This window comes from Poecilia latipinna, unplaced genomic scaffold (genome assembly GCF_001443285.1).
Source record: "Poecilia latipinna isolate Pla-1442-1.1 unplaced genomic scaffold, P_latipinna-1.0 Scaffold2476, whole genome shotgun sequence".
Classification (NCBI taxonomy): domain Eukaryota; kingdom Metazoa; phylum Chordata; class Actinopteri; order Cyprinodontiformes; family Poeciliidae; genus Poecilia; species Poecilia latipinna.
Window position 1 is genome coordinate 23,778 of NW_015115092.1, and position 27,557 is coordinate 51,334.

A 27,557-nucleotide genomic window follows, 5' to 3' on the forward strand; every position below is an offset into this window, starting at 1 on the left:
TTTTTTTTTGCAAAAAATATTTGAAATTCAGGATTATTTTTTAGATAAGTGGGATATTTGAACAACGGGTTATTTAAAGAAAGTAACCAAGCATCGGCTTCAGCTGCAGGCCGACAGCTTGTGGTCTCTAATTTATGGAGCTTCACCCTGAATGGGAGCAGGGAAAGACGGAGTGGGAGAGGGCGAAAAGGTTTGTGGTTCTTTGTTTTTATCAGCCTGTTGCACCGGCAGGAAACACACGTCTAATTACACACACACACACACACACACACACGCACACACACACACACACACACACGCAGGTTTGCATGCTTCCAGACAACATGGTCATTTCCTGTGACACTGTGTATTTATTGCTTGAAATTAACAGAGAAAAACCAGCTTAAAGAGTGAAAATCTCAACATTTATTAATACAAATCCCTTCACACTCTTGTGAAGTAATGCGGGGAAAGCCGGTTATGTAACCTTTAATTCACGCATTAATCCAAGCGTGTCCGACTCTTTTGTCTAAGCGGTGTGTGCCGCGAAGCGCTCCGGGCCAAAAGGGGAACTTCAGGAACGAGTCAGTTGATATTTAAAACTGCAGTAGAGAGAGATAAATTAACTTCTCAAAAAAAGGACTGTTTATTTGAACAGCAGGGCGGACTCTGTTGGGCAAAGAAAGACGCGAGTCGGCCCTGCAGTAGCCAGCGCAGCATTAACCATTAACTTATACAATCACGACCAGAAGTGTTTATAGTGTTCAGGTAAATTGGGTGTTTAATTAGTCTCGACTTTTATTGCCTCATTTTCGGCCTAAGCGCTGCAGGTCGATGTCGAAAGCAGCATTTTGTGTAAAATAAAGCTGATAATTGAAAGTGAACAATCCACACATTTGAAGGAAACTCAAGAAAATATGAGAAACTCAGTCCTTAACCTGCAGCTTTAAACGCAGATGTGTATATTAGATATATGTCAAGCGCCCTGTATGCAAATTCTTTGGTCAGGCTGCAAATTAGTGGTATTCCTGGCTTAAGTTTGCACAGAAAAGAGCTTTTTGTTGTTTGTAGATTGTGATCTTGGCAATCCGGGGGGGGAGAGAAATGCTCAGCATTATCTGTGCTACCAGGAAAGAAGAAGTGTGCGACATTAACGCATTTAAATTGACCTGCCGCTCTGCCTATGAATGTGGCGGAGGTGCTGGAGTTCTGCGTCACGTATATATACCTGTGCAAGATGTGTACCTGCACCATTCGCTTTATTAGGACAGAAATGGCCTCCTCTGAGGGAAACACTCCGACCTATAAGATGGTGAGTTGTAAGAATCCTCTACATACGCAACCAGGATGGTAATTTACTCAACTTTTTTCTATTTTAAGCCTGATTTCTCAGTTGTTTTTTTCCAGATGTCTTTAGACCCTGATATCAACCAACACTTTCAGGATGCAATAGATGTGATCCAGCAGCATTCACACAACGCATACTACGATCCAGGTACGTCCTGTTACATCTCAAGAGATCGAAAACATGTTCGATGAACATAATTTTAAACTTCCTCTTCCAGAGTGCAAATATTTCGAGACGCTGGGCAGCCAGCCGTCGTCTCTGCAGGTTCAGATGTCCTACCACGTCTTCGCACACCAATCTGACATCCCAGCTGTAGGCTACGACTGGAGCGAAATGGCTGTAAGTGTTACAAAGCACCTGCCTTTTGGAAAACAATGAACTTCAGTCTCAATTTTAACACTTAATCTTGAATCTCTTAGCAGCACTCCTGGCCTCAGGTCATCCCCGACGTCTCTTTGAGCCACTCGGTGCAGAACGATTCGCCGCATTTCTACTCCGTCATCCCACCGCAGAGGAACAGCAAAGGTGATTTCATGTTGAGGCTTATAATCTGCAAAAACACTAAATCTTACCAAGGATTTTGTCATCATCCTAAAATGTTTTAGTTTAGGCAACAAAAAAAAAAAATAGAAAAAATGTTTTTTTGTTTTTGTTTTTTTTATTAAATCATCTTTTGGAAAGAAAAAAGTAGTGATTTTTTTTCTTTTTCCAAAATCACACTGGGCGATTATTTTAGAAAGGTGACATTTTTTCCTTCTAGTTTCTAATGCAAATGTCTTTGCACAAAACTAACTTACAAGTAACTTTTTCATCAATATTAAGGAGTTATTAACTTAAAACAAGCTCTTATATCTTACTGGAAAGCTATTTTTAACTCAGTTTTGTCTTTTTTCTTAAGTGTACTAAGTCATATGGACTAGAAATTGTTAAGATTTTTGCATTTTTAAAGTGTAAGACAGCAACTTTTGATTTTTAATCAGCACTAAACGGGTGTAAAATCCATGTTGGCAGGACGTAAGAAGCTGAGGTTGTACGAGTATCTCCATGAAGCCCTGAACGACCCCAACATGGGCGACTCGATACAGTGGACGGACAGCAGCAGCGGCACGTTCCACTTCATCTCTAAGAACAAAGAGAAGCTGGCCGAGTGCTGGGGCCAGCGCAAGGGCAACCGCAAAACCATGACCTACCAGAAGATGGCAAGAGCCCTGAGGAACTACAGCCGCACCGGCGAGATCGTCAAAGTCCGCCGCAAGCTCACCTACCAGTTCAACCCAGACATCCTGCACAGGCTCGGTTCGGCCCAGGTACCCATGCACCTGCAGCGCCCATCTGCGCAGGACGACGCCCACAGTCGGCAGGAAAGCCCGTCCGAGCAGAGCTACCCCGGGTCGGCGGCGGCGGCAGACTGGCACGGCTGGTACGGACACTACCAGCTTCAGGAAGACTACGACCTGGCGGCGAGCTTCACCTCACACAGCTCAGCCAAACTGTGAGCCGACAGGCAGCAGATCCTGAAAACGTTTTGTCGTTTGGAGGGATTCTCTAAAAGACTCGTCTGCATGTTGCACCTAAATGTTCTGTGGATGATCAGCTAAAAGCAGCACGCGATGTGGTCCAGTCATTTCAGCAGTTTCTGTAAATAATCTGTAAATATTGTCAAAAATGATGTTGAAATTGAAGTAAAAATTATGTTCTCGTTTTGATATGCGTCCTTATTTTGAAGTCTTTTTTATCTGAGCTGTTTTGTTCTACATGAAGAAAAATACATTTTTCTCTCAAAACTGTTTTGATAACTGAGTATTTTATTTGATATTTTGCTTATTTACGCAGTTATACTAATTTAATAGTGGAAAACAGCTCTGTTCATGCAAGTTATTGAAGACTGTAAGGAGTGCATTGTATTATTATTACTGAGCTGACCTTTTAAAATTTCCAGTGGCATTTAATAAAATCACCTAACAGAGGATTAGATAAAAAGATTATCTGTAAATCTCCTGCAGGGCATCAAATCATCACTTTTAAACAATAAAAATAAGCTTTGCATCTATATAATTTGAACTCAAGGTTTAATTCTTATTGAAATCTTTAAAAAAAATTAAAAATAGGAAAAATTTAGCCTAAAATATCTAACTGTGGAATAAATATATTAGAATTCAACCATTAATTAAAAAAGCTTATTTATTTGCAACAACGATTTGTTGATGAAAATATTTTTTTAATTGTTTCAATAAATGTTTTACATTTGGAAAAAAAAAACTGCATCCCTATGCTTTCTTTATTTCTTTCTAAACTTTTCATCTGTGATGAATTATTACAAAAGCCACGCAGAATAAATAAAAACTCAGACACATCCTGAGGAAAAATACCTAATTTGACAATTAAGCTATTCAAGCTTTAATCCTTGTTGAAAATCATTAAAATTATATTGAAATATGTTTGAAAATGGTGGAATAAATGTAATAGAATTACACAATTTATTTTGTAGTTGATTTGTAAAAACAACTTGCTAATAAAAACATGTATTTTAAATGTTTTAATAAATGTTCTGCAAAAAAGAAGAAAAAAAACCTGCATCGCTGCGTTTTCTTCCTCCATGAATGAATTATTACAACAGAAAACATAAAAATTTAGACACATCCTGAGGAAAAGTGTGCCAGCCGTGGTGTTTTCTTTTTTCTCCTGAAATCGGAGCGCTGCGTTAAGGCTGCCTCCCGTTCTGGGTCTTATCTGCTCCAGCGGGGAGGATGTGGTCAGTGTCGGTGAGATGCCTGGTGGGGCTTTGTGGGATCGCTGGTCATTGTTTCAGGGAGTTCAGGCTGCAGGAGACGTTTGGTGGTGTGCTAACATGGGAGGGTATAAGAAGGGCTGCGAGTCTCAGAGTCACCTGGGTGAAACTGCAAAGACTAAACTACGCCAGATATTCATCGGTGATGGTAAAGAGCACACATGCTTCACTTTAACTGCATTAATTATGTCCTAATATTAACTTTAAAACTGTATCAGAATTCTTTCCAGGACACCCAGTCGGACTTGGAAGTGATTTTAGAGTTTCTGGAGGAATACTACAGACAAAGCATTCCAGAAAATGGTACGAAAAACAACTAGAGGTTAATTTTAATAAACAATTTCAACTGATTTTGTTTTTACTTTTTTTTTTTCCCAGCAGAAAATGAATCTTGTGTTTCAGTTGAGTCTGTGCATGGAGGAGATGTGGCTGTGGGTCAAACCTGTGATGAAAACTGGGCATACCATGATGCATCTGTAAGCGCACGCACGCACGCACGCACGCGTTTGTTTCCCTGTTAATGTTCAACAAATTAAACTAGAAGTCTTTTCACAGGGGCACCTAAATATAATATGAATAAAATGTTAATTTAGTTTAGTAATTTAGTTTAGAAAGGAAAATTTATGTGTAGTCACAATGAATTTTGACAATTTGAACTAACAGCCTATGAAAAACCAAGAATCTGAATATTACATTAAAAAAAAAAATTTTATACAGAAATCTTACGCAAGGCCCTATTAAATCTTAAGATGGCAGTATCCCAGAGTTTAACAGGAAATTTAGTGGAAGGAAAAAGTGTAGGTTGGTGCAGGTTGAATGTCTGATTTAATCTCAGGGGGGAAAAAAGGCCTGAAATGTTGTTCAGATGTTCAAAGCACAGCTTTTTTTAGGTGGAAGTAATTTCTGCTTTTAACTCTGAAGGCCTTCAAGACTGGAGGAAAAGTGGAGAAATGCAGAAGTTGTCATTGGTTGTGTTTCCACTACAAATGTGCCTAGACTTAGCTAATGTCAAAAAACAACACAATTTTGAAATTGTGCTTTCAGTAGTTAACAAAAATAAATTAAATCAATCAGTCTGTGTGTAAGGAATCTATGCAAGCTGCACTTTTTGAACAAAATTAATTAATTAAATGAGTTTTTTGTTGACATTTTCATTTTCTGACTCCATCACAGGACGTCAAACCTGTGTTCCAGACCTTCCTAAACCATGATGCCCGAGCCGTCTTTGGCCAAAACACAACAGCGACATTGTCTGAGCGTGGGTCAGTGCCAAACTTTGTTTCAGCGAGACAATCATCCAAACACCCGGCCGCTGCAGCAGGGAGGGGTGAGTTCTCCTTTTTTTTCTGGTCATTAGATGCTGTTATTGTCACAGTTGCTATTAGCCTGGGGGAAATAATACCAAGAGAGCAAATAAGAGACCTGCCCTTTACTGTAAAAGACAATGGAGCTGTGCTTGGCTTAGCGCACTAGCTTATTTTACATATCTATCAGATAACCGCAGTGTTTACAAGTCCTGGCCACTGACATGCAGATCTATGATCTCTTAAGAGATTTTCTGGGAATGGATGTAGTTGATGGAATGATTAACTGTAACCAGCATTAACTGCTATGAATTTTCTATTAAACCTCTCCCCTTTAAATCCCCTTTCGTCACGTGTGCCGCTCACGGTTTGCTCAACACCTGCAGGCAGAAGGCTGCGGCTCTTCCACTTCCTGTTTGAGATGCTGCAGGACCCAAGCATGGCCCACTGCCTGTCCTGGGCGCCGGCGCCGCCCGGCGTGTTCAGCTTCTCCTCCAGGAACAAGGACCAGGTGGCGGCGCTCTGGGGCCAGAGGAAGGGCAACAAGAGGCCCATGACGTACCAGAAGATGTCCCGCGCTCTGAGGAACTACGCCCGGTCGGGTCACATCTTCAAAGTGAAGAAAAAACTCACCTACCAGTTCAGCCGGGACACGCTGACATCGCTGCAGAAAGGCCATGGAGGAGATCCGTAGATCTACTGTACACTCTCTCTTTTCACATTTCACTGTGGTGTAAATACAGAACTAAATAAAAACTTGCTGTCACGTTAAATTTATCGTTTAAGTACACTTTGCTGTACTTCCTCTCTTAAAACACATGATGAACACAACCAACATGGGTGTTAATGAACAGTTCTTTTTCTAGAAATTACTTGAACAAGTTTAAATTTGTCCAAGCTGAAGCTGAAGGTGCTGCCCTCGCGACCCGACCCCGGATAAGCGGAAGAAAATGGATGGATGGATGGATGGATGGATGGATGGATGGATGGATGGATGGATGGATGGAAGTTTAAATTTGTTGTGTATTTTCAAAATTATACACAGGCTAAGATATTTACATACACAATGCAACAACACAATCTTAGGTTGTATTGCAAATATCTTGGTACACTTGAAATAACAAAGCTGACTTACAAATAACTCTTCAGCAAGATATGCAAGCTTGATTTAAGTAAATAACTCCTTAATATTGATGAAAATGTCTTATTTTAAGTTAAAGATTTCATTAGTGGAACTTTTTCACGAATGTTAAAGAATTGCTGACTTAAAAGAAGGTCTTTAATCTTTTTGAAAAGTTACTTATAAGTTAATTTTGTCTTATTTTAAGTGCACTAAAGGAAGCAGAAATACATCATGATGAAATGACTGAAGTGCAATGCAAAAACACAAAGTCTTACCAAGTACTTTTGGCAACTATTTTAGTTCACTTGAAATAAGACAAAACTAACTTACAAGTAACTTTTCAGCAAAAAGTATCAACTTCTTTTAAGTAAATAATTTCTTAATCTTAAAGCGCTAATTCTGCTGTCAAATTATTTCATTTATAATAAGACATTTTCTTATGTTGTAAGTGAAATAACCTGCAAATTAATCAGTACTTTTTAATCAGTATTAAGGAATTAGTGACTTAAAACAAGCTCCGATATCTTGCTCTAGAAATTAGACAAAATATATTTGGTAAGATTCTGTGTTTTTACAGTGCACCCACACTGACATTAAACTGAGTGAAATTGGGAACCCCAGTTTCTTTCAATTAAACAAAATTTTTACTCAAGACATTATCATTTTAAGGATATGAATAAATGTTTCTAGAGGTCATCAAAGGTCAACCAGCGCATTTAGATTCACAAAATAAAACAATCAACTGTGTTGCACTGCAAAACCTGAAAATATTACCAAGTATTTTTGGTCTAGTTTCTAGTCCAAATATCTTAGTACACTTAAAATAAGACAAAATTAACGCAGAAGTAACTTTTCAGTTAGGAGTGGGAGATTGATTCAAGTCAATAATTCCTTAAAATTGATGAAAAACTACTTGTACCAGTTTATTTTTCTTAAAATATGGGTAAAATGTTTTGTTTGCAATAGAAATCCTGTTAAAGCCACCTGGTAGCATTAACAGTGTTTCACTTAATGTGACTGAATGATTTCCTCTGATTATTGTGTTTGCACAGAAAGTCTCTGAGGTTTGAATCCAAACCTGTTTTTATTTTTGAAGCCTGTTAGTTGATGTTTTGCTCTCAGCTGGATGTAATGTGGAGGAAGTCGACACGTACCTTATAAGCCAGAGGGTGTCAGTGTAGTCCTTCTCAAAGCTGCTCCTTCATGTTTCGGTTTCTTCTTATGTTGTACGAATTACCAATTGGATATGCCAGCGTCAGGCCCACTTCCCCATATCCACAAACGCAAAAGTGGAAGTCTGAAAAAAATGAAATTACAAAAGTTTTTCCAACATTTTCTCACATTATAACCACAAACATTTATGTATTTGTATGAAGTAAAGAATAACTGTAAAGTGGAAGGAAGAGATACAAAGTTTACAATGTAAAATCTGAATAGTGTGGCCTGCATTTGGATTCACCTGAATAAGATTCAGTAAAACCAGAAAAAAGCAAACAGTTAGAGGCTGCAAAAATCTAGAGACTGGGGCAGTTGTTCAACTTCCATCAAGACAACAACCATAAAAACCCAGAACTAAATAAAACTGAAGATTTGTTTACAGCAGACTGGGCTTGAATTAAAAGAACTCAATCTATTGATGTTCAAATCTGCCAAATACAGCAAGACTTGAAGCTGCATTTGCAGCAAAGTGCAGTTCTGCAAAGAATTGACCCAACAAATTTAATCAAAAGCAACTTTGTTGGAGTTAGAGTCCCTCCAGACGTTTGAGCACTCCTGTTGAACTGCAGAGTTCTGGGCTTATTGTCGGTCGTTTCCTGCAGCTGTGGCATTTAATCTCTCTTCAACCCCATCAAAGCACAGACCTGACATATCATTTAAGTTTGATGAGCCAAATGGTTCAAGCAGGACTATTATAATTCACAATAAAATTCTCCACATGCACGTGTCAAATGTCAAGGTTTATGATGGCTTTCTAAGTATAGAGCATTTTGCCTCCCTCCAGGCATCTCCCCTGTATTTATTCTCTGGGTCGGTAAGCCTGCTGTTCTTGGCAAGCATTCCACCTGGATTAAATCGATGTCTGGAATCTGCACCAGCTCCCTGCTTGTCATGTTTAACTTTTCTTTCAATATAAATCAACAGATTCCCTGAATGTGCTGCACTTCGTTTGAGAATGACATCAGCCCGAAACCTGTGACCATGACGACACCTTTTCCTTTTATATCCCACCCTCCTGCTATTGTAGTTCGTCTGTCAAGGGAATAACCCCAAAATAAGCAGGAGGAGCTCAATGAAACTAAAATACAGCTGCAATAACATCAGCAAATACTTATCTCTGGAACTCAAGTGACAGAGATAATTTCACATTCTGAACAAATGGAGGATGAAAATAGTTTAATTTTGGTTAATCTTCCTGAAAAGAGCCTGAAAACCTTAAAATAAATTTACTAACTAGATAAAAACAGCCGTCTTCAATACTTTGCTGTTTAAATTGATTGTGTCATTTAAACTAATGGATTTAACAAGACGTTTGTTTAAGGTTTTAGCTTCCTGAAATAATGGCCGAAGTCACTTTTTTCCTTTTTTTGCCAAAAGTGATTATGGCAAAAAAAAAAACAAAAAAAAACAAGAAGATATTTTAGGCACAAACAATCACTATTATTATTTTAGGAAGGTGATGATCTGATATTTATGAGCCAAGGACATAAAAAACAAGTAATATTTTGATTATTTTACACAATAAATGTGCTATAATTGCAGCACAGAGCTCCACCAAGGAGAGGAGGAGCATTCCTCCTCTCAATATAAGCCCTGAAAGCAAGTCCCCCCCCGGATCTGCCACTGGTCCTCCAGTCTCCCCCCTACTAAGACTCATCCTCATCAGCTGCTGTTTGAGAGGATCATCATTTCTTTTAAACTCTCATCATCATCAGTTTGTTTACCTGGACTAAGGCGAGTCCAAAGACTTAAAGTCACACCCACTGACTGCATCTACCTGCAGAAATCTAAAGTTTTCTTGCAAGCCGGCTCAAGATGCCAGAGCCAACAAAGAAAGGTAGGAGTCCTGATTATAAGCTGCCTTCATGCATTAAAAAAGTCCAAATCACACCTGCTGCTCTGCTGGTTTCAACCAAATTCTGGGTGAAAAAGTAACGTGTTGAATAGAGTATGGACCTGGGATGCAAACGGAGAATTTATTTCTATTAATACGTCTTTGAGGGAGCAGGGACAGTTGCTTCTCACTGCAGGGGATCCATCACTTTGCGGCTTGCCTGCCAGCTCGTACACAGGAATCCTCAAAGTGACTTTGACAGAGGTATTGTATTACTGATGCATGTGTGTCTCTGCCATCTTTGGTGCAAGAATTGACCCGAGGTGTGTGGATGGGTAGTGTTGTTGCACCCAGGCTGGAGAAAGATCCGATGATGGAGAGCGGCGCAGGAATGTGGTGAAGCAAGCGTCTCAGGAAGGATGATGCAATTTGAATTTAAAGAAGCCAAACAAGGGACAGATTCTCTAAATGCCTTCCTGATGACTTGTGTAGCCAAGCAGAAACGGCCTATTTTGTCCATCGAGACCGTCCCCCTGCACACCCAAATTCAACCAACCACAGCATCACTGCCCACCTTTTGTCCCGCCCAGCAAACCCATTTTCATCTGTACCTTCATGTCCATCAGCACACTGCTTGTGTCTGTCATCATAGGCATTACGCCTCGATAACTCCTCGCTAGCAAAGCCGTCTCCAGGTCTATGGCCACTCAAGCACATATAGAATAACTTGAATGTATTGTTTAGTGTTTGGGTAAAAGGATGCAAGTTTTAATGGCTATTTGAGATTGGCTGGTGCTTTTCCGTGTTTAGAGTTTTTGCCCATAACCTCTGTCCAGATTTAGCCGAAACACAGACATTGAAAGTAAGGCTTTGTTTAATAATTTGACCGCAGTGAGGCATCACTAAAGGTGAGAAATGGATGATTCTAACACATTTCCATTACCATTTAACTGGCATCTCAAAAGGATAGATCAGGATATTCATTAAGATTTTCTTGTTCTACTAAAGATCTTTAGAAGCTTTTCTATAGATCGAACTTTACACGGTTTAAAATATCTGGTTCTTGGAGACGAATCATTTACAACAGGTTGACTTTCCTCCAGGTTTTAGTCAATAGCTGCGATCCATTGACCGTATAACTGCTCAATTTGACATTTCAAAAATAAATTTGCTAAATGGAAACATGGCAATTTAATACAAGAAAAACTGGTGGCGGGTTTTTGGCCGTATTGAAATTGGTTTATTTTGCAAAAACCAGATCAACAACAATCAGATGTTGCAACAGGTGCAAACCACAAAGAAAACGACAGAAAGTGGTAGGAGGATGATGACATGACAGGTGTTTTTAATGACTTATCGCAAGAACAAAATGGAAACACAGCAATTGCAAAAGTGTATTTTTTTTTTAACATTAGCAGAACATTGACCAAGTTTTGCCTCCATTTTTAATGGAAACACAGCTTATGGCAGCTATAAATCTGCCAGATCCAAATCATTTTACCTCAAAGTAGAAGCTTCCACCTAAATCTGGCCATCAATGAACATCTTTTCTATTATGGCAACGGCTACTGTGGCAGAATCAGTCCTGATCTCTATTTAGCAAAGAAAAACACGGTGAAACGAGACGTTAACCAATAGCTCCAGTCCAAATTCATCAGGAACAATTTTTGAGAAGCTGAGCAAGATCCCAATAAGTTTCATGGTAATTGTAAAGAATTGTCTGTACCTTAAAGTTGTTTGGAGAAATTAGGCAAAGTAAAGCCTGCAACAAATCCTTCCCAAAAATAGCTACCAAACCAGCAGATAAATGAGTGGAAAACTATTGTTCTTTAAATGAATCTGAACAGCTGAGGAAGGAAGGAAGGGGGGAGGGCCTGCGCCGTTGTTTTAGGCACCCAAGTCAACATTAGGAATGGTCGTCTGTGGGTCTCTTGGGAAACAGATTCTTGTCCCTGGAATAGTTCAGAATGAACGCACTTTTAATCCCCGCGCCTTGTTCGGTGCCATCTCCAACGATCGCCGCCCAACCTCTCCCCCTATTCCTTTCCTGCCATGCACCAACACAGATGTCCCGCTGCCACTTTCTGCTAAAGATGGATCACTTAGAGGTCAGGCACTTCCCTATTAAACTTGCCCACATGGCCCTTTGGGGTTGTCCGCACTGTTTACAACCTCTTAGTATCAATGGAGGCAAGACCAATGTCTTCACCTTGTGATATTTATTATATCCAATCCATCAATCTCTCCTGACTCTGCCTTCTGGCCATGTTGCTTTGTGTTACGGGATATCACATCATTAATCTAACCTGTGGTAAAAAGGGGAAGGGCTGTCAGCAGTTAATTATCACCTGAGGGCAGTTCTCATCTACTTCAGCCAAAGACAAAAGGAGTCACAGATAGAAAAAAACAAAGATAGGAACAAACAGTCTTGCTATCAGATTGCCTTTGCCAACATCATAAAGGTTTATTTAAGGAAAATATGAAGCTGGTGGCAATTTGGCTCTCATTTGAGCCTATATGAGCCCTCCTGTCTGCAGGCCAGCACAGACAACAGCTGCACATACCTGCAGCCATGTCAGCTGCACTGGGAGTCCTCCGGGGTAAAACAAAACCTTTCTCCACACTCATTATCTCAGCGGTGATGAGACCAAGAGGCCGAGGCTCAGTCTTGGGTGGATGATGTGACCCTGCAGGATTGTGGTCGAGTGGCCAGCATCGCATTGTTATGAAGTGAGACTGGGGAGTGGTTCATTTTGAGACTGAGAAGGAAGTTTAATGGGCCCTTTAAGAAGAGAGTTCACAATCAGACTAGTACTGATGCCATTTTAGAGAAGAACAAGATGCCGACAAAAGAAAAGTCTTGGCTCAGTCACTTTTTATTTTAAAATATTCATTTTCAACCTCAAATGAACAACTTTTCTGAAAGTATCAGTATGAGAAAAATATTGCGCTTCAATTAATGAGTTGGAGATTGAACTTCACTCTCCCATACGGCTGCATCTTTCCATCAAAAAAGTTTTTTCATTCTTCCTCTGAGCCTGTCCCTATCCTGTTTCCAATGCTTTTATGGTGAGCTCAGTGTTAGTTTTAGTTTATTTCTGTTGACAGGCCATTCTCAGGTTACATTTGTTAATGTACAGTTGAAACCAGAAGTTTACATACATCAAATAAAAAGACACACAGCTTTTTCCGAGACCAAACCTCTCTTGGTTTAAGCTAATGAGTAACACACATAGGGTCAACCTGAACTTGGATTTCCACCATCATGAAACGACTAATATAGGAAACTCAATGTGTAACAGTGGTGTTGGTGTTGTGTTAATACTGGTGATCAAGCAGCAGAGTGTCAGTAGTAAGTATCTAAGTATCTTGTTCATGAGTGATGTTAGGAGCAGGAGACGGAGAGATCTCATCTTCAGTAATATGGGCATTGCTCTCTGATTGGTTAAGAAAGAACTGGGCCAAAAAGCAAAGCTCTGATTTTTCTGGTCTGTCTACATTCTTGACTCTCACCTTTGACTATGAGATATGGATAATTACCAAAAGAATAAAATCCCAGACAAAATCAGCTGCAATAAGCTTCTACTGGCTCAGCATAAGAGGTTCTTCAAACATAACTCAGAGGTGAAAACTGAGCGCTGAGACAGACCCAGATTATTGAGCTTGGAAAAGAAAAATCTTTGAACTTAGGACATCTGACATTTTCTCTGTTTATTTAAGATTCCTACAAAATCAAAGTATTTCAAGTTGCTTTCCTAACTGATCTGATTCCATTTTTAAATTTCTACCAGAAAAAGCATAGACTCTGGCAACTGGAAGAAAGAAAATACAGTTTGTGTTTCACTGAAAATGTTGCATTATATGAAGCACCTTTAGGATAACTCCATAGTCTGTTTGAGGAGGCACATTTATACTATGCTAAGTGTTAGCTAAAGCAGCTATGCACGTAAAGAGTCTGAAAATATGTTGGCAACAAATCGCCTGCATCATAAACAGAACTGCACCCAAAAATTGTCCTCAAGTAACAGTTGCACTACTTCAATGATAAAATGTAAAAAGTAGCTCAATTAAGAGTAAAAAACAATTAATATTTTAAAATTACACCAGCCGGACCAGATATATATGGAAATTTTGGTATTTTAAAGAACAAACTGAAAATATTTCATTGGATATAATAAAACCAGGAAAGTAAACATTTTTCCAAATCAATTTCTTTCAATATAAAACTTATGAAACTAACAAAAACTGCAGGTGTGTGTTGGTGAATTTTTGATCAAAACATGTTTGTTCTTTATTTAGTGAAGTTATGCAAAGTGGGTAGAGCATCCAGACATTTTACTCAAGAAAGAGTAGCAATACTTCAAAATGAAATTACTCAAGTAAAAAGCACGGCGTAGTAAAAATACTCCTAAAAGAAATCTTTTTCCAAAACGTTACTCAAGCAGATGTAATTAAGTAAATGTAAAGTTGCAAAGTAAAATTTGTAAAGTTTTTTCATTAGTTCAAGTAATGTAGAATCAACAGTGAGTGTGTGCCATAATCCAGCACAAAGACAACAAAGCTGATGGTGAGCATGTATCAAAGTGGGGGTCAAAGTGTTCAAACAGAAGAAAACAAAAAGGTGATAATTACATTAAAGACATTACACAAGATGTCTTACTATCTTGTCTGTTGCTTTGTTTGTCTTTCTGCAGACGAGACGCCAAATGGCCAGCCAGAAGGTGAGTGCACGTCTTATCTCATGGTCACCTCACAGACTAGCAAGCAGATTAGAGCTCCCAAAGATGGGAAATCTTCCACAGTTTGGTTCAAAAACTAACAGCTACCAAATGAAAAGCAAGAAAATCAAAATCAAGACATTTATAGAATCTCTCCGTTGAAATTTGCACGTCAAACAAGCCAGCATAGACCTGCATGAGCGCAGGGCAGAAAGAAATGCGTCTCGACGATAAAAAGTGGTGTAAAAGTGGCAACACAGACACATCGGAGTGTAAATGTGGAGCCAATAGACAGCAGTATGGACGTGTTGCTGCTCTCCGGACTTATCTGTGACGAGGCTGTCAACATCTCATGCATTCCTCTCCCACACCAGCTGATCCCCCTTTGTTGTTTCAGCTGACGGCCCTGCCATCCCATGTGAGCAAGTTGCTGGCATCTAACAGGCTTTTAGCAGGGGCTGAGGGTTTGACCTTGGAGCCGGAGCATCTTGGGGCTCCAACATGGTCGAGGGGGGAAGAGCTCAACTTTTTAGAGTCTAACTAAAAATAATACAGGGAACCGTTCAGATAAATAATTCTGTCCACTAGCTCATAGCTTAACGCCATAGAGCGCTAATAATTAGCCCTGTCATGATAAATCTTGCTGGATGATAAATTGTCCCAGAAGTTATTGCGATAAATGATAGTATTGTTATTTTGAAACCATATTCATGTAATGGCATAATAATGCAAAAACACATTCTCAAAGAGCAACAAACTTTAAACTCAAACTAATATTTAACACTGGAACTGGAAGACATTGTAAACATCCAAAATAAACAAACAGAAACAACAAATGTAATTAATTTGTAAATAAAATTGCCCGACACAAAATGGGCTAGTTGAGGTTAAAGCACCAGACTGACGATGAAGAGACAAAAGATAAATCATAAAAATTTAAGTTATTGAGCTAATTTTAATTTATGCGATTAACTGATTTATTGCTTATTTTGACAGGCCTACTAATACATCTTAATATTTTTCACATTTTGTTATATTACAACCTCCAGCTGCAATACATTTTATTTAGATTGTATGACCAACTCAAAGAAGTGGAAGAAAATGTTTCACAACATTTTAAAAAAAATCTATGTAGCATGCATTTGTTTTAAGTTCCACGCTATAATTACAGCTACTTTGGGAGTGAAGGGGGCTACACACAAATGCGAATTTTAAAATAACTCTTATGAAACTTATGATTGACTACATTTCCTTTTAAGAGTGAAAAATGTTTAAGAAATAAAAATCTAACCACTTTATGAGGTTCACTAGCTTTATTAAAAGATGCCTTTCTCTGAACGGTTTGGTCCCATTATGGGAGGGTTTTTTTTACCGTTTCCTAGCAACAACTCGCCCCATGTCTGCTATGTATTTAAACTGAGAACTCTAAAGAGTAAAATTTGTTGAGGTGAAGGGTGTGTGGCTTTGTTCAGGTAGGTGGGTAATCTGCGTGAGTGTGTGAATGAGTGCAGATGTTGAAGCTTTGTGCTCATGTAAAGCAGTTGCTCCATCCACCAATATATTTGTCACATGCTCAGAAAGTGTTGCCCCAGACAGTAATGGTGCCCCCACCCTGCCTGAGATTTCCCTGGAGGTTTCTCCCCCACCAGGTGGGTAATGTTGCCACCTCACTGTTTAAGTCACACCCCTACACTGTGGCACCTCTTGCACATCCCACTTACGTCACGTGTTTTTGTGTTGTGTGCCATCACCGTTTTTTGTTCTTAATTCACTTAAAGAGGCCTGAAGCTGCACTTTTCTTGCACTGTATGTTCACACAAAAACTTGGTTTAGGTAGCTTAGATCAATCAAATCTAGGTGAATGTGCTCCTCTAACTGGAATATGATGCTGTTACTAACTCAAGCTGTGGCTGTGTCTTTGCTGGTGACATTGTATGTCATGTAGAGTCATCAAAAAAAGGGATTTGACTCTGGTAAATGTCTTACTGGTCAAATTAAATTTTACAAGTAATCAGTTCATACATGGAGCAAATCCCTGCCCCCTTGATCACTCTACAGTATAGATATGCAAAGACCAGATGGATAATGCTTTGAATTTGGAGATTCCTACGTTAGTCAGATGTTATTGGCAAATATTAGCATGCTAAAACTGTTTAAAGGTGACCTATTGAACAGGTTAAGATAGGTCTATGACAAATACAAAACATGTTTATTAATTTTTTTTGCACAAAATCATTCAGACAATGAGATTTTAGTCTGATCAGTTCTTCCTATTTAGAGCTCCTTTTAGAATGGTCTGTTTTAGGGCGTCTTGTCACTTTATATCCAAATAAGCTGCTGCCGGTCACACTCCCCAAACTCAATGTTTACACTAACAAGTGAAAATAGCAGCAAACAGATGTGCAATAATACAACCATACGTCTTTGAAAAGCAGAAGTGGAGCCTCCTTGAACAACCAACAAGAATGCAGCAAGTGGATTCTCCATGGCAAGTTGACAAAAAAAACACTTGTCTTTTCCAGCAGCCGTTGTACCACACATACAGCTGACCAAATGTGCCAGAGCTCGGCTGGGGTTCGCTAGGTTGCTAGATGAGGGGCAGTGCCTGCTGATTAATGAAGTTACATTTGGAAGGTTTTCCAGACACCAAAAACCTTAACTCATTGTCAAAATATGGCTGGGTGTTTTTAAGCCGTTTCTAGAAGAAGTGGAGACCAAAATGGAAGTAGAACTCAATGTTCTAGAGAAACTTCCAAAACATCCAAAATGTGAATTTTGCCTAATAGGTCCCTTTTTAAGGTCAAAAAGCAAAGGCGAGATTTCATCCATCTGGTCTTCAGCTGTTTATACCAACTTTGCCTGAACAAGTGCCGCCTTGTCAGGCAGCCAGTGTTTGTGCTCTGTGCTTGCTGCTCCAGCCTGGCGCTTTGTCTGCAATACAGAGTCGGTAGCAGAGGGAAAAGAGCCAGTAGAGACTGATGGGAAGAAACCAGAGCCCACTGGGCCTGAGCCATTACAGGCTGTGGTGGCTCAGGAGCAGAACCCCGTCGAGAACGGTTCAAACCAACGGGAGCCTAGTAGGGTTGGGGTGAATGACCAAGCAGAGTCCTCTGGCCCTGCTGTAAAGGAGGGCACTAGCTCTCCCCCTCCGGCTGGTAAGTATGCCACTTTAATAATGTGACTCATTTCCATTCCCATCCCAGTGAAAGTGCATGTTTCTACAGAGCAAAAGCTACTAAAAGTGGACATGAATCTTAAAAATGCAAACTCCAATAACCTAGCAGCTGAGCTTTTTAAAAAGACTTTATATAACCATTTATTTTCACTTGGGTTAGACGTTATTCCCTGCTAAGAATGCCATGGACTTCAGATTTGCCATGCAACAGGAGCCATGCATCTTAACCAGTCCAGTCTTAGTGATAATTGGCACAAAGACATCCAGAATAAAATGTACATACAGTACAGTGCAGCTCGTAATTCCATGGAATCAAAGACAAAGTAATGTTTTTAGGTCTAACAATATGAACAGATACAATTTGTGTGAAAGGTAAGTAATCAAAAAGGAACCTCCTCATTCTGCTTAAGAAAAACATTACAGGCAGAATAAAAAAGTAAATAAAGACACAAGTAAAAACATGGATTTAACTTATAATCCCCATACTTTAACTCCCCCCCCCAGCTTTCAAAAAGAGAAACGTAATTAGTTCAGTATTTTAAGACACTCATCACATTTTGGTCTTTTTATTAAGTTCTCTTCGCTTGTTTTGCATCAAGAATATTTTTACATTTTGGCATTTTAAAAACAGGCTGAACTCAGAAAACAGCTGTGTACATTAGCGTTAGCATGCTTACATTAGCATAATCCTGCTACTTCATGATGTGGTGATTTACAGTCTATTTTGAGAGACATACTATGAAATGTATGTGTTTTGTTACATCTTGTGAGAAATTTTACTTGGTCGTTGAAAAGAATTAAAAATTAATGTTGAAGTTTTGAACATCACTGCCAAAATGGTAAGGTTTACATACAAACAAAAGTAAAGAAATTATTGAATAAAAACAGAGAATGATTATTGAACACACTACCAAGAACTCATTAAACTCACTGACAAATACAAAATTGAAGCTTATCTTGAATATAAAGCATATTTAAGTGATTCAGTAACAATCACTTGATGAATTAATTAAACAAACGGAGTAATGCAACGCTGCCTCAAACCCGACATAGTTTAACAAAGTTGCTACAAAATAAATGGTTCTGGTTCTGTTTTAAATTTTCCTTTCACATACACCATTTGTTGTAAAAAGGATGAGAAAAAGCGTTTGTTTGTTTGCTTTTTAGAGTACCTTGACTGATTCGATGGTAAATGTGTTTTTTTCCCCCACAGAAGATGGCAATACAGTGAAGAAACTCTCAATTGACCTGCCTAGTAAGATCCTTTGGTTAAAACTCAGCATCGCTTCAGACCCTCCTACCAAACTAGTGTAGTCTAATTAAACATAACTAAACGTAGGAAACATGGTAGAGATGTTTGATTTTGGAGATTTTGTGTTTTTAAAAAAAACTATACAAATGTCATCTTGCTAACAAATTAATACAAACTAAAATGTCCTTCAAAATGTTAATAAACAAATGACAATTTGTGCATTCAAATCCTAAACAGAGGAACTTTTAAAAGGGAAATTCTGGTTGATATGACATAAACTATCTGGAATCCTGGTAATAATATTTATTTTCTTGCTTTAGGAATATTTTCATCCCTGTGTGCATGTCTAAAGATTTCATGACTGCTTGCTTGCTTGCTTCATAGACTTTCCAGAACTATTTCTTACAATATATTGTAAATTTCTCTTTTTGTTTAGATGATAGTGCCCCTGTGGCAACCACGGGCAGAAAAGACTCAGGTAACACGTACTTCCAAGTAGTTACAAGTATAAGGAAACAAAAGAAATCTGCTTGCTTTGTATGAGAACTAGAAACAGCTGTCCCTCCACAGCCCTTTCAGATAAAACAAGGTTGTTAAAAAACATTTTTGGCAATGCATAATACAGTTAGTACTTTCCTCAAATCTGCAGAATACGTTCTACAAATTACACTGTACTTTTTGAGAACATACAGGGTGCTTTCCTGGATTTTTTTCGGGTACTTGCAGGGTACTTTCTGGAACTCACAGTGCAGCTTTAGCGAGTTGTAACATTCTTGAACTTGCAGGTTACAACTGACAGTACCACAACTAAAAAGTTAACCTGTATGTTTTAGGTATTAGCTGTAATACAAAACTCTATGGGAGATCTTTCCTGCCAACAGTCATCAATCATCTACAATAACTCTTTCAAGAATTTGAATTAATATGAGTTACAGCAATGTTTAATTTCCCTTTGTGATCAATAAAGTATTTCTGAATTTGAATCAATTTTTGGAAAGTAACCAATAAAATAATGAAGATACCTGGTTACAAACCACCTTAAAACATAGCCTGGTCTTTGAAAATACCCTTTAGAAAGTACTTTCAAGTCAACCAGATTCTTGAAAGTACCAAGTACTAGATATCTCATAATACAGTAATGAAGTTCCACAAAGTACCATGTAAGTTGTAGAAAAAAGTAGTCAGTAGATTCTAAAAAGTAACATGCAAGTTTAAGGTGAGCAACTTGTAGAAGTACTTCGTAAGTTTGGAAAAGTACTGCCTGTATTATGATCATTCACAAATGGCGGCGCTTCTCATCTCTGTATTAGCTGTTTAGAAATAAGCTAATCAGTATTAGGGTAGTAGAAATAGATTAAAATATTAAGACAGAGTACACTAAATGTTCAATAAACATACATTTGATAAAAGCAAAGTTTGTCATCATGCTGACATTGTGATTTTAGAATATCTATAACTCCATCAAATAAAATAATTATGAACTCATATCACATCACATGTTGTTGCTTACATCTGTTTTAATGCTTTTCATGTCGCAAAAAGCTAAATTTTTGCCGCTATATGAGGCATGAATGTTGAAAGTATGGGAAATTGTCTGACTGTTGTGTTTTAGTTGTTTCTTTTATACTTGTAAGACTGTTCATACAAAGCTGTCACAAACGACAGGTGGGTATTGTATGAAGGAACAGAACAGTTCTGAGTTATGAATTTGTTTTTCCTTATTGGTCAGTGTGGTCTCTGGGAGAGGGTCAGGCCCCAGAGGATGTGGACAAACCAATCGACAATCCACCGCTGTCTACGCTGCTGATCGAGAGGCCACAGAGTGGAACTGTCACTGTGGGTGAGTGTTAAAAAAATCCCCGACTGTAATTCTTAACAAGAAATACAAAACAAAGGAGATGAATTGGACAGCACCGATGGAGTTCAATAGGTGTTACATTGTGGGTTTACACAAGGAATTCCCAGATGTAATCGTATGATTCTGAGGATGGGGGCAAGAAATTAGGCAGATTTTCAAGACATATTAACACCAGTCCTGTTTAGGCCACTTTAATCAAACTGTAATTGAACGTCTGTTTCGTTTTTAACTCGACTGAACCTAAAACCTAAGGCTTTGTTCGATTAAAGTGAACTCTTGTTTCTATGAAGTTGGATGAATTTACTAATCCTTTAAAACAGCAACAACAAATGATCCAGACCAGGAAGTGGCGTATACACCTCTATGCAGTTTCTGCAAAGAAGCCACTTAAATATCATATTGTGGATTAAATTAAAAACAGACTAAAAATCAGCAAGGAAAGGGTTGGAGATGAAAGCAAATTCCTAGGTCGGTCTTTAGAGTACAAAACAACGCATCATTCACTCGATCAATCTTTAGAAATAGTCAATTTCCTTTTAATTTGTTTCAGGGGGTGACATCACTTTTGTTGCCAAGGTGGAAGCTAAAGATCTTCTCCGCAAACCGACTGTTAAATGGTTTAAAGGGAAATGGATGGACCTGGCCAGCAAGACAGGGAAACACCTGCAACTTAAGGAGACATTTGAGCGGCAAACCAAGGTAACATACCCATACTCATGCATCCAAGTTCTCTAATAACGGTGCTGTTAATAAACTCTGGTACATCGTCCTGTTGGCAGATCCACACCTTTGAGATGCACATCATCAAGGCCAAAGACAACTATGCTGGAAACTACAGGTGTGAGGTGACCTACAAGGACAAGTTTGACAGCTGTTCCTTTGATTTGGAAGTTAAAGGTTGGTCACAACAATAAAAAAATTTAAAACTGATCACATAAATTCCTAGTGGAAATAATCAAGCAATTATATGCATGTTTCTTCTGTTTTACAGAAGTTGAAAGCTCACAGGCTATTGATATTCGATCAGCATTCAAAAGAAGGTAATAAAAAACCTGTGAGACATCAGAAAGAACCATTATATGTATAGTGGCAAATTGTTTTAAGATATTTCATGATTTAATAAAATCTCTAAATTCCTCAGTATACTGGAATTCAAAAGTAAAAAAAATTATTTTACATTGTGAAGCAATGGTGAACATTTCTCCATCGGGTAATACAACTAAATACAAGTTCTACAAGATATTGGTAATGTCATTAACCTTTCCTCCAGGTAATTACAAGTCAATTACTTGATTGAATGTGTAATTAAAGGCCAACTCTTGCACTTTAAATCTCGATTTGAACAATGCAGAGCAATGCAAAGCATCCCAGATCCACTGCATTTCCACAATGCTGCTATTCAGTAATGTTGCTTCAACATTTCAGAAACATTGTGGCAATTCTGGCTGGGACTGTTCTCGATGAGTGCTACACAAACAACCTTATTTTGAGTTTTTATCCACACAAAGACCAAATAAAGGTTTCTCTGTAAGCACAAATCATGAGTTAACTCGACGCTAACTCACTGATCAACAGAGCTTTTGCTTTGTGTTGCTCTTATAGCATTGTTTTCTAGTGTTGGTAACAACTGCAAGTCTAATTTAATGTTCAATAATTTCTCCTTGTTAACAACAGCAGTGAAGGACAAGAAGATGCAGGAGAGCTTGACTTTAGTGGTCTCCTTAAACATAGGTGAGAAACACATCCTGACCCTGAGTTTGTCCTTTTCACATTTTTTTTTTGGGATGTGCTTCTTTTTCTTTCATTTCACATGTTTTGTAAATATTGTATGAGGCTTTTGTATAAGCAGGAGGTTAAATTAGGAGTTTTTTAAAACTTAAACTAATCATTACCAGTGTTAGATGAAGAGATTGAGAATTACACTGTTCTAAATTTCATAGCACAAAAAAATTGTTTTTATATCTCCTCTGTCAGGGAGTTATATTTAATCAAAATGTGTCAAAAATGTAGATAATTGTTTGCTAAAGCAATTTGACAGAAGAAATGAATTATATGAATTTATTTTTAAAAATGTACACAAACAAAACAAGTTAATCATACAGTAACGTGTGTTTTAAAGGTGCAATGTGTAAAAGCTGTTTAAGTAAAAAATCTTGGTACAAATTATAATCTCTATTTTGACAGTAAAATCAACTGAAAAGCTAAAAAGGAGGGGAAAAAATCCAACTTGCTAGCATAACACCAAACATGCTGTAGCTCTGCTTCTGGTCTTTTATTATGTGAATTAATTCTGCAACAATCGCAGAATTAAGTGCTTTTCTGTCCATTAGCAATACAAAACTAGTAAATAGCTAACCATTTTTAAAAGGCTCCATTATAAATTAAATGTATTTCATTTAACTCGGTTTATTGATGTGCCCACAGAGGATGTAGTTGCCGTTTTGGAAATTGTGTACATGGTCTGAACCTTTAGTAAATTACAAAAACCTTCACTTTGCAAAGAAAATAATTCAGGTCAAAAGCAGAAGTGTTTCCAGTAGAAGACCCTGGTTTAAGTAAACAAAAATTTCTAAAGCAGTAAATGTTATTTACAGGATGAAATTTATCTGGTTACCAGGTTTGCTAAAAAACAAAGATTGATTTTTTTTTAAGCCGAACTAGGTTTTGTTTCCTCACATTTTGTACAACTGTGACTATTTGTCTTCATTGGAAGTTTAAAACAAACACACACACTGCACCTTTAAATAAAACGAAATTATTCAGATCTTAAAAAAAGCTCCATCATATCATCAAGGTAAGATTTGACTTAAATAGATGTGATGAAGCTCGATAGCCAACTTACTGTTGCGGCTCACAATAAACCTCATGTTGCATAGTTGAGATACTGTGCAGGATTAAAATTATGAGCACAGTATCACTGTTCATGAGCTAAAATACACATTTATTTTGGGCCTGTCTCTTCTTCTCCCCTACATATTCAGAAATCAAAGGTTAGTAAGGTGAAAGATATTGGTATTAAAACAATTAGACCTTACTGCAGGTGAGTACTGTAATCCTGTAGATTCCCCAGCATGACATGTAGCTCCAGGAATTGGACGAGCAAGAGTGTTGGCCTCCTGTAGCATGGTAACACTTTATTTTGAAAGCAGCATTTCTACCTGTAATGATAGAGATGGGCCTTGCATCAACTCACTGTATGAAGCAAAGAGCGCCATTTTGGATCATTACTGATGTGGGCCAGTGAGAAATGATGCTGTAAAATAGTGTTATCACTACACATCTGTTTCAGTTTAGAAATGTAAGGTAATACCATCATGTTTATTTCAGTTTTCTTTATAACTGACTGCAAATAAACAGATGACAAAAGCAAGAAATAATAGAATAGTAATTTATGCTTTTTTCTTCTTAAATTCAACCTTTCCGACATTTGGGGAAATGTCATAGAAAGAAAGGTCTGACTGATGGTTCTTTGTTTGATCTAATATGTACACTCATCTCCCGTCGTAAGGAAAAACGCAACATTTAACGACGTAAGAGCATTTCTGAAGTGATCACTCAAAATGGAGAATAACAAAGGGATGGGCTGTTTCCAGGAGCAGTTCTTAAATTCCTGCATGCCGCATGTAATTAAACACATTTATCCTCGTAGGGTTCGATTCCTCATGTTGCTAAAGATTTCCCCATTAAAAACTTCATTCATCTCTGATGGACCATGTGTAATTTTCCCTTTATATTTCTTCCACCCATATTTTAAACTATACACCAGAATTCCTCTTTAACATACCTTTAATATTTACCCTCCATCCCTTCGTTCATCCAACAAATGCAATTCTCAAAGATTAGAGTAATTACAAAAAGATTATTTTATAAGACTGAGAGACATTGCTTATTGAGCCAGTGGTTATCTCATCAGTGTATTGGAGAGCTTGAACTGATAAAATAACAAAGCAAGGAAAATATGTTGAAATGAAAGTTTCTTACATCATACACAGTGTTTTTTTTTTTTTTTTGGTGTAGGTCTTGCTCATTTCAGCAAGACAATGCCAAATGTTAAGAAATAAGATGCCCTGACTGTGAATATTAGATTACAGCAAAATTATTTGGGGTAGGTGATAGTTTTATCTAATTATTTCCCTTTAATCCCCAAAAGATTTACAGCTGTAAAATTAATAAATTCAAGTATTTTATTATTGTTAAAATAAAAATGTATTAAATTTAAAGCATCGTGAAACCACAAAGTGATATTTTAACCAGAAAATATGCTTGTGTTTTTCAGATTGCTTGCTTGTGCTGCTGGTATTTTATTTCACGCAACAATGAAATAAAATAGCAAAAAACGGAGAAGGCCTGAACCTGTGGAGCAGATGATGCATGGGAAATAAATATTTTGTCCCAAAACAGAAAAATTATAAGTTCTGTTTTATTAAGTAGACTCCTGAGGGACAGACCCATGGAAAACTCCTCCAAACCCTATTAACTCTCTACTTCCCTAAAACAAAACCTTCCGTTTTTTTGTCCACCTTTTTATCATTAACAAATGAGATCAGAACCAAAGTCAACACAAAGAGAATTATGTATTACGCCCATCCCTTTGGGTGACATGTCCTGAGGAACCCGTGAAAAAGAATAGATAAGAAATATAAGAATTAAGCAGTAAAATTATTACATTAACTCCTATTACCTTTCTTTTAGGTAAATAGTAGTTCCTCAGGACATGTTGCAAAGCCCAGCGTACGGTGCGTGTATTCATATTTCTACCTTGTACATGGCAAAACTAGGGAGCACAAACAGCAAGACGACACCCCAGAGGTGGACGTGTGGGAGATCCTGAAGAACGCCAGGCCAGACCAGTATGAGAAAATCGCCTTCATGTACGGCATCACCGACCTCAGGGGTCTCCTGAAAAGGATGAAAAAGATGCCCAAAGAGGAAAAGAAGAGTGCAGGTAGGTGGGTTTCTGAATATTTTATATAAATAAATTGAAAATGAATTTCACTGATTACTGCTGTAATTTTTAAGCCTTTGCAAAGAAGTTGGATCCAGCATACCAGGTGGATAAAGGCGGAAAGATCCGCTTGGTAGTTGAGCTGGCAGACCCCACAGTGGATCTAAAGTGGTACAAGAATGGACAGGAGATCAGGCCTACTCCAAAGTATGTAACAATCTTGTGCTTGTGTTTAACTTCCTTGACATTTTGGGTTCATTACTGCACAAATAAAAGGCATTTTCAGTAAAAATTTAAATGCTTTTAATTTGTTGCAACACATTATTTTAAAAAACAGTTTATTGTATGTTTTCATTTTGTCACCTCTATAAAGCACAATGGTTCACATTATTTTATTCCTCAAATTCATTTACAATTATAAGGAAAATATATTGTATTTGTATGAATTCAAATGATATGCTAATTAAGTAGAACATGGTAAATTAATTAGGTATAATTTGGCACATTTTCAGCCACTAAATTGCAGCAGTGTTTATAAAATGATCCTCGACCGTGAGGCAAATTTGCGACAATAGCCTAAAAGTAACTTCAGCAGCTGCAAGCTGTCTGCAAATTACTTTTACTGACTTCACATTATACAGGTAGTGAACAGTTTGTCTTGTAGTAGTCTTTTATGAACTTCAACAAGGGTCAAGTAGGATTATATTTGCAGTTTGTCATCATAAGGAATCCACTGAACCATGTGCAATCAAATGGTATACATGCATTGTATGATGTCTTTAATTGACATTAACGTTGTACATGTCCTGCTCTGTACAGGAAAAAAGGTGGTATCTCCTTCACAGGTCTTTAACCAAGTCTGGCTTTGGAACAGTTTTATATCAAATACTATATATTTTCAGGCTATGCTACAACTTCCTAAATATCCAATCTTTTTAACTGCAGTGGTGTAGTCATAAAATAACTGCATTTCAATGTTAACTTTTTGAAAATCAGTAATTAGTAGTAAATGTAAGCATTTTCGGCTACTATAATTGTATGCAATAAGCCATCTTAGTATTGACATAATTAAAAATATATATGAAGGATAAACACTTTACTATGTGATAAAGAGGGAGGTGCAGCAAAATTTAGCACTTTATTCCTCACCTGCAGTTAAGGTATGAACCAATGATTTAAACGGAGAATTAGGCTGTAAGCGTCTTAAACACTGACCTATTGGTAGTGGTAGTAAAAGCAGTAAAAAATATAATGTTTCCCATGAGTCGTCTCATAAAAAGGCTGTAATAAAAATCAGGTAGCACATTTTTAAAGTGGTAAGACTCTGAAGTTGGCATCTGATTCGAAGCTTCCGGTTCGGCGTAAGAGCCCTTTGAACAGCGGCAGAATCAGAAATAATGAATCGTAAGCTAACTTCAGTTCGTAAGGCCAGAAAAAGCCGTTTGTTAGCATGACCTAGCAAAACTGTAACTTTATAAACAACACGATGTAATTAAGTAACCTGAAGAGAAAACCTAACAGTGATGTAATTTCAACATTTATTTGTCTACTTTGGATCAGCTGACGGTGGTCGGTTCAGGGTGAACAGAGAAGGCTCTTTAACGGCTAAATTTGATTGGTAGGGGTGAAATGTTAACGGCAGGTTCAGAAATTTCGATGATCCATTTCAAGGGGTGCCTGGACCTCTAAATAAACATTTCTACACTTTTTACTCACTTAGTGGAAATTTATTGATAATAGTAAAATTGAATTTATAATTGTTTTATGCCTCTAGGAGCGTTGATTTGACTCATTTTTAGGATTCTCCAAGCTGTAGTTATGGGGTGTAGAACTTGCCTCTGTCATTACTTCACAAAGTAATGAGATTAACCATATAATGTAATGTTCAAATCTGCGGTACTGATATTTTAATCAAATAAACTTCACTCCTTAAGCTAAATGGTAAATTAGCTTCCATTATTTGATTTCCTGATGGATCAATAAAATATTTTTGAATTTTAATCTAGCCTAATGGT

General features: G+C 37.7%; 2 protein-coding genes and 1 long non-coding RNA gene across 21 annotated transcripts in view; 2 read left to right on the forward strand and 1 right to left on the reverse strand.

Annotated features, from left to right (window-relative positions):
• The first annotated feature begins 283 nt into the window (after window positions 1-283).
• On the forward strand, window positions 284-3,412 carry LOC106937967 (transcription factor Spi-C-like). Of its 3 annotated transcripts, none has more exons than XM_015019748.1 (5): window positions 284-1,291; window positions 1,387-1,474; window positions 1,545-1,666; window positions 1,750-1,852; window positions 2,339-3,412. In XM_015019748.1, exons 1-5 carry the CDS (start codon window positions 1,163-1,165, stop codon window positions 2,821-2,823), a joined length of 927 nt encoding a protein of 308 aa, XP_014875234.1. In that variant the 5' UTR covers window positions 284-1,162; the 3' UTR covers window positions 2,824-3,412. The 3 variants fall into 3 exon arrangements, with proteins under 3 accessions (XP_014875234.1, XP_014875233.1, XP_014875235.1); XM_015019747.1 differs by having other exon boundaries at window positions 287-1,291; window positions 1,747-1,852; XM_015019749.1 differs by having other exon boundaries at window positions 1,205-1,291; window positions 1,373-1,474; window positions 1,747-1,852.
• On the reverse strand, window positions 1,794-27,113 carry LOC106937969 (uncharacterized). The gene is made up of 5 exons (XR_001422500.1): window positions 27,093-27,113; window positions 25,646-25,705; window positions 25,356-25,496; window positions 7,697-7,839; window positions 1,794-1,877 (listed from the first exon to the last, which is right to left on the reverse strand). It is a non-coding gene; the product is annotated as an uncharacterized LOC106937969 (long non-coding RNA).
• The window catches only part of mybpc1 (myosin binding protein C1), a 32,522-nt gene continuing 14,344 nt past the window's right edge, over window positions 9,380-27,557 (forward strand). For 3 of the 17 annotated variants that reach the window (XM_015019727.1, XM_015019730.1, XM_015019734.1), the window contains exons 1-14: window positions 9,380-9,597; window positions 14,289-14,315; window positions 15,890-15,961; window positions 17,255-17,467; window positions 18,701-18,742; window positions 19,176-19,217; window positions 20,469-20,579; window positions 21,148-21,296; window positions 21,377-21,494; window positions 21,589-21,637; window positions 22,272-22,328; window positions 23,579-23,587; window positions 25,376-25,542; window positions 25,617-25,749. In XM_015019727.1, coding sequence (XP_014875213.1) covers window positions 9,576-9,597; window positions 14,289-14,315; window positions 15,890-15,961; window positions 17,255-17,467; window positions 18,701-18,742; window positions 19,176-19,217; window positions 20,469-20,579; window positions 21,148-21,296; window positions 21,377-21,494; window positions 21,589-21,637; window positions 22,272-22,328; window positions 23,579-23,587; window positions 25,376-25,542; window positions 25,617-25,749 — 1,211 coding nt within the window. In that variant the 5' untranslated portion in view covers window positions 9,380-9,575. The remainder of the gene's footprint in view (window positions 9,598-14,288; window positions 14,316-15,889; window positions 15,962-17,254; window positions 17,468-18,700; window positions 18,743-19,175; window positions 19,218-20,468; window positions 20,580-21,147; window positions 21,297-21,376; window positions 21,495-21,588; window positions 21,638-22,271; window positions 22,329-23,578; window positions 23,588-25,375; window positions 25,543-25,616; window positions 25,750-27,557) is intronic. The other 14 variants (XM_015019729.1, XM_015019731.1, XM_015019735.1 and 11 more) reach the window with 12 other exon arrangements.

What these genes read in the sequence shown, in the direction of transcription:
- LOC106937967 (XM_015019747.1), top strand. Translation starts at nt 1,163, where the DNA reads ATGAATGTGGCGGAGGTGCTGGAGTTCTGCGTCACGTATATATACCTG. An exon ending in ACACTCCGACCTATAAGATG is followed by an intron (nt 1,292 to 1,386) that starts GTGAGTTGTAAG and finishes GTTTTTTTCCAG; the next exon opens with ATGTCTTTAGACCCTGATAT. An exon ending in ACCGCAGAGGAACAGCAAAG is followed by an intron (nt 1,853 to 2,338) that starts GTGATTTCATGT and finishes CCATGTTGGCAG; the next exon opens with GACGTAAGAAGCTGAGGTTG.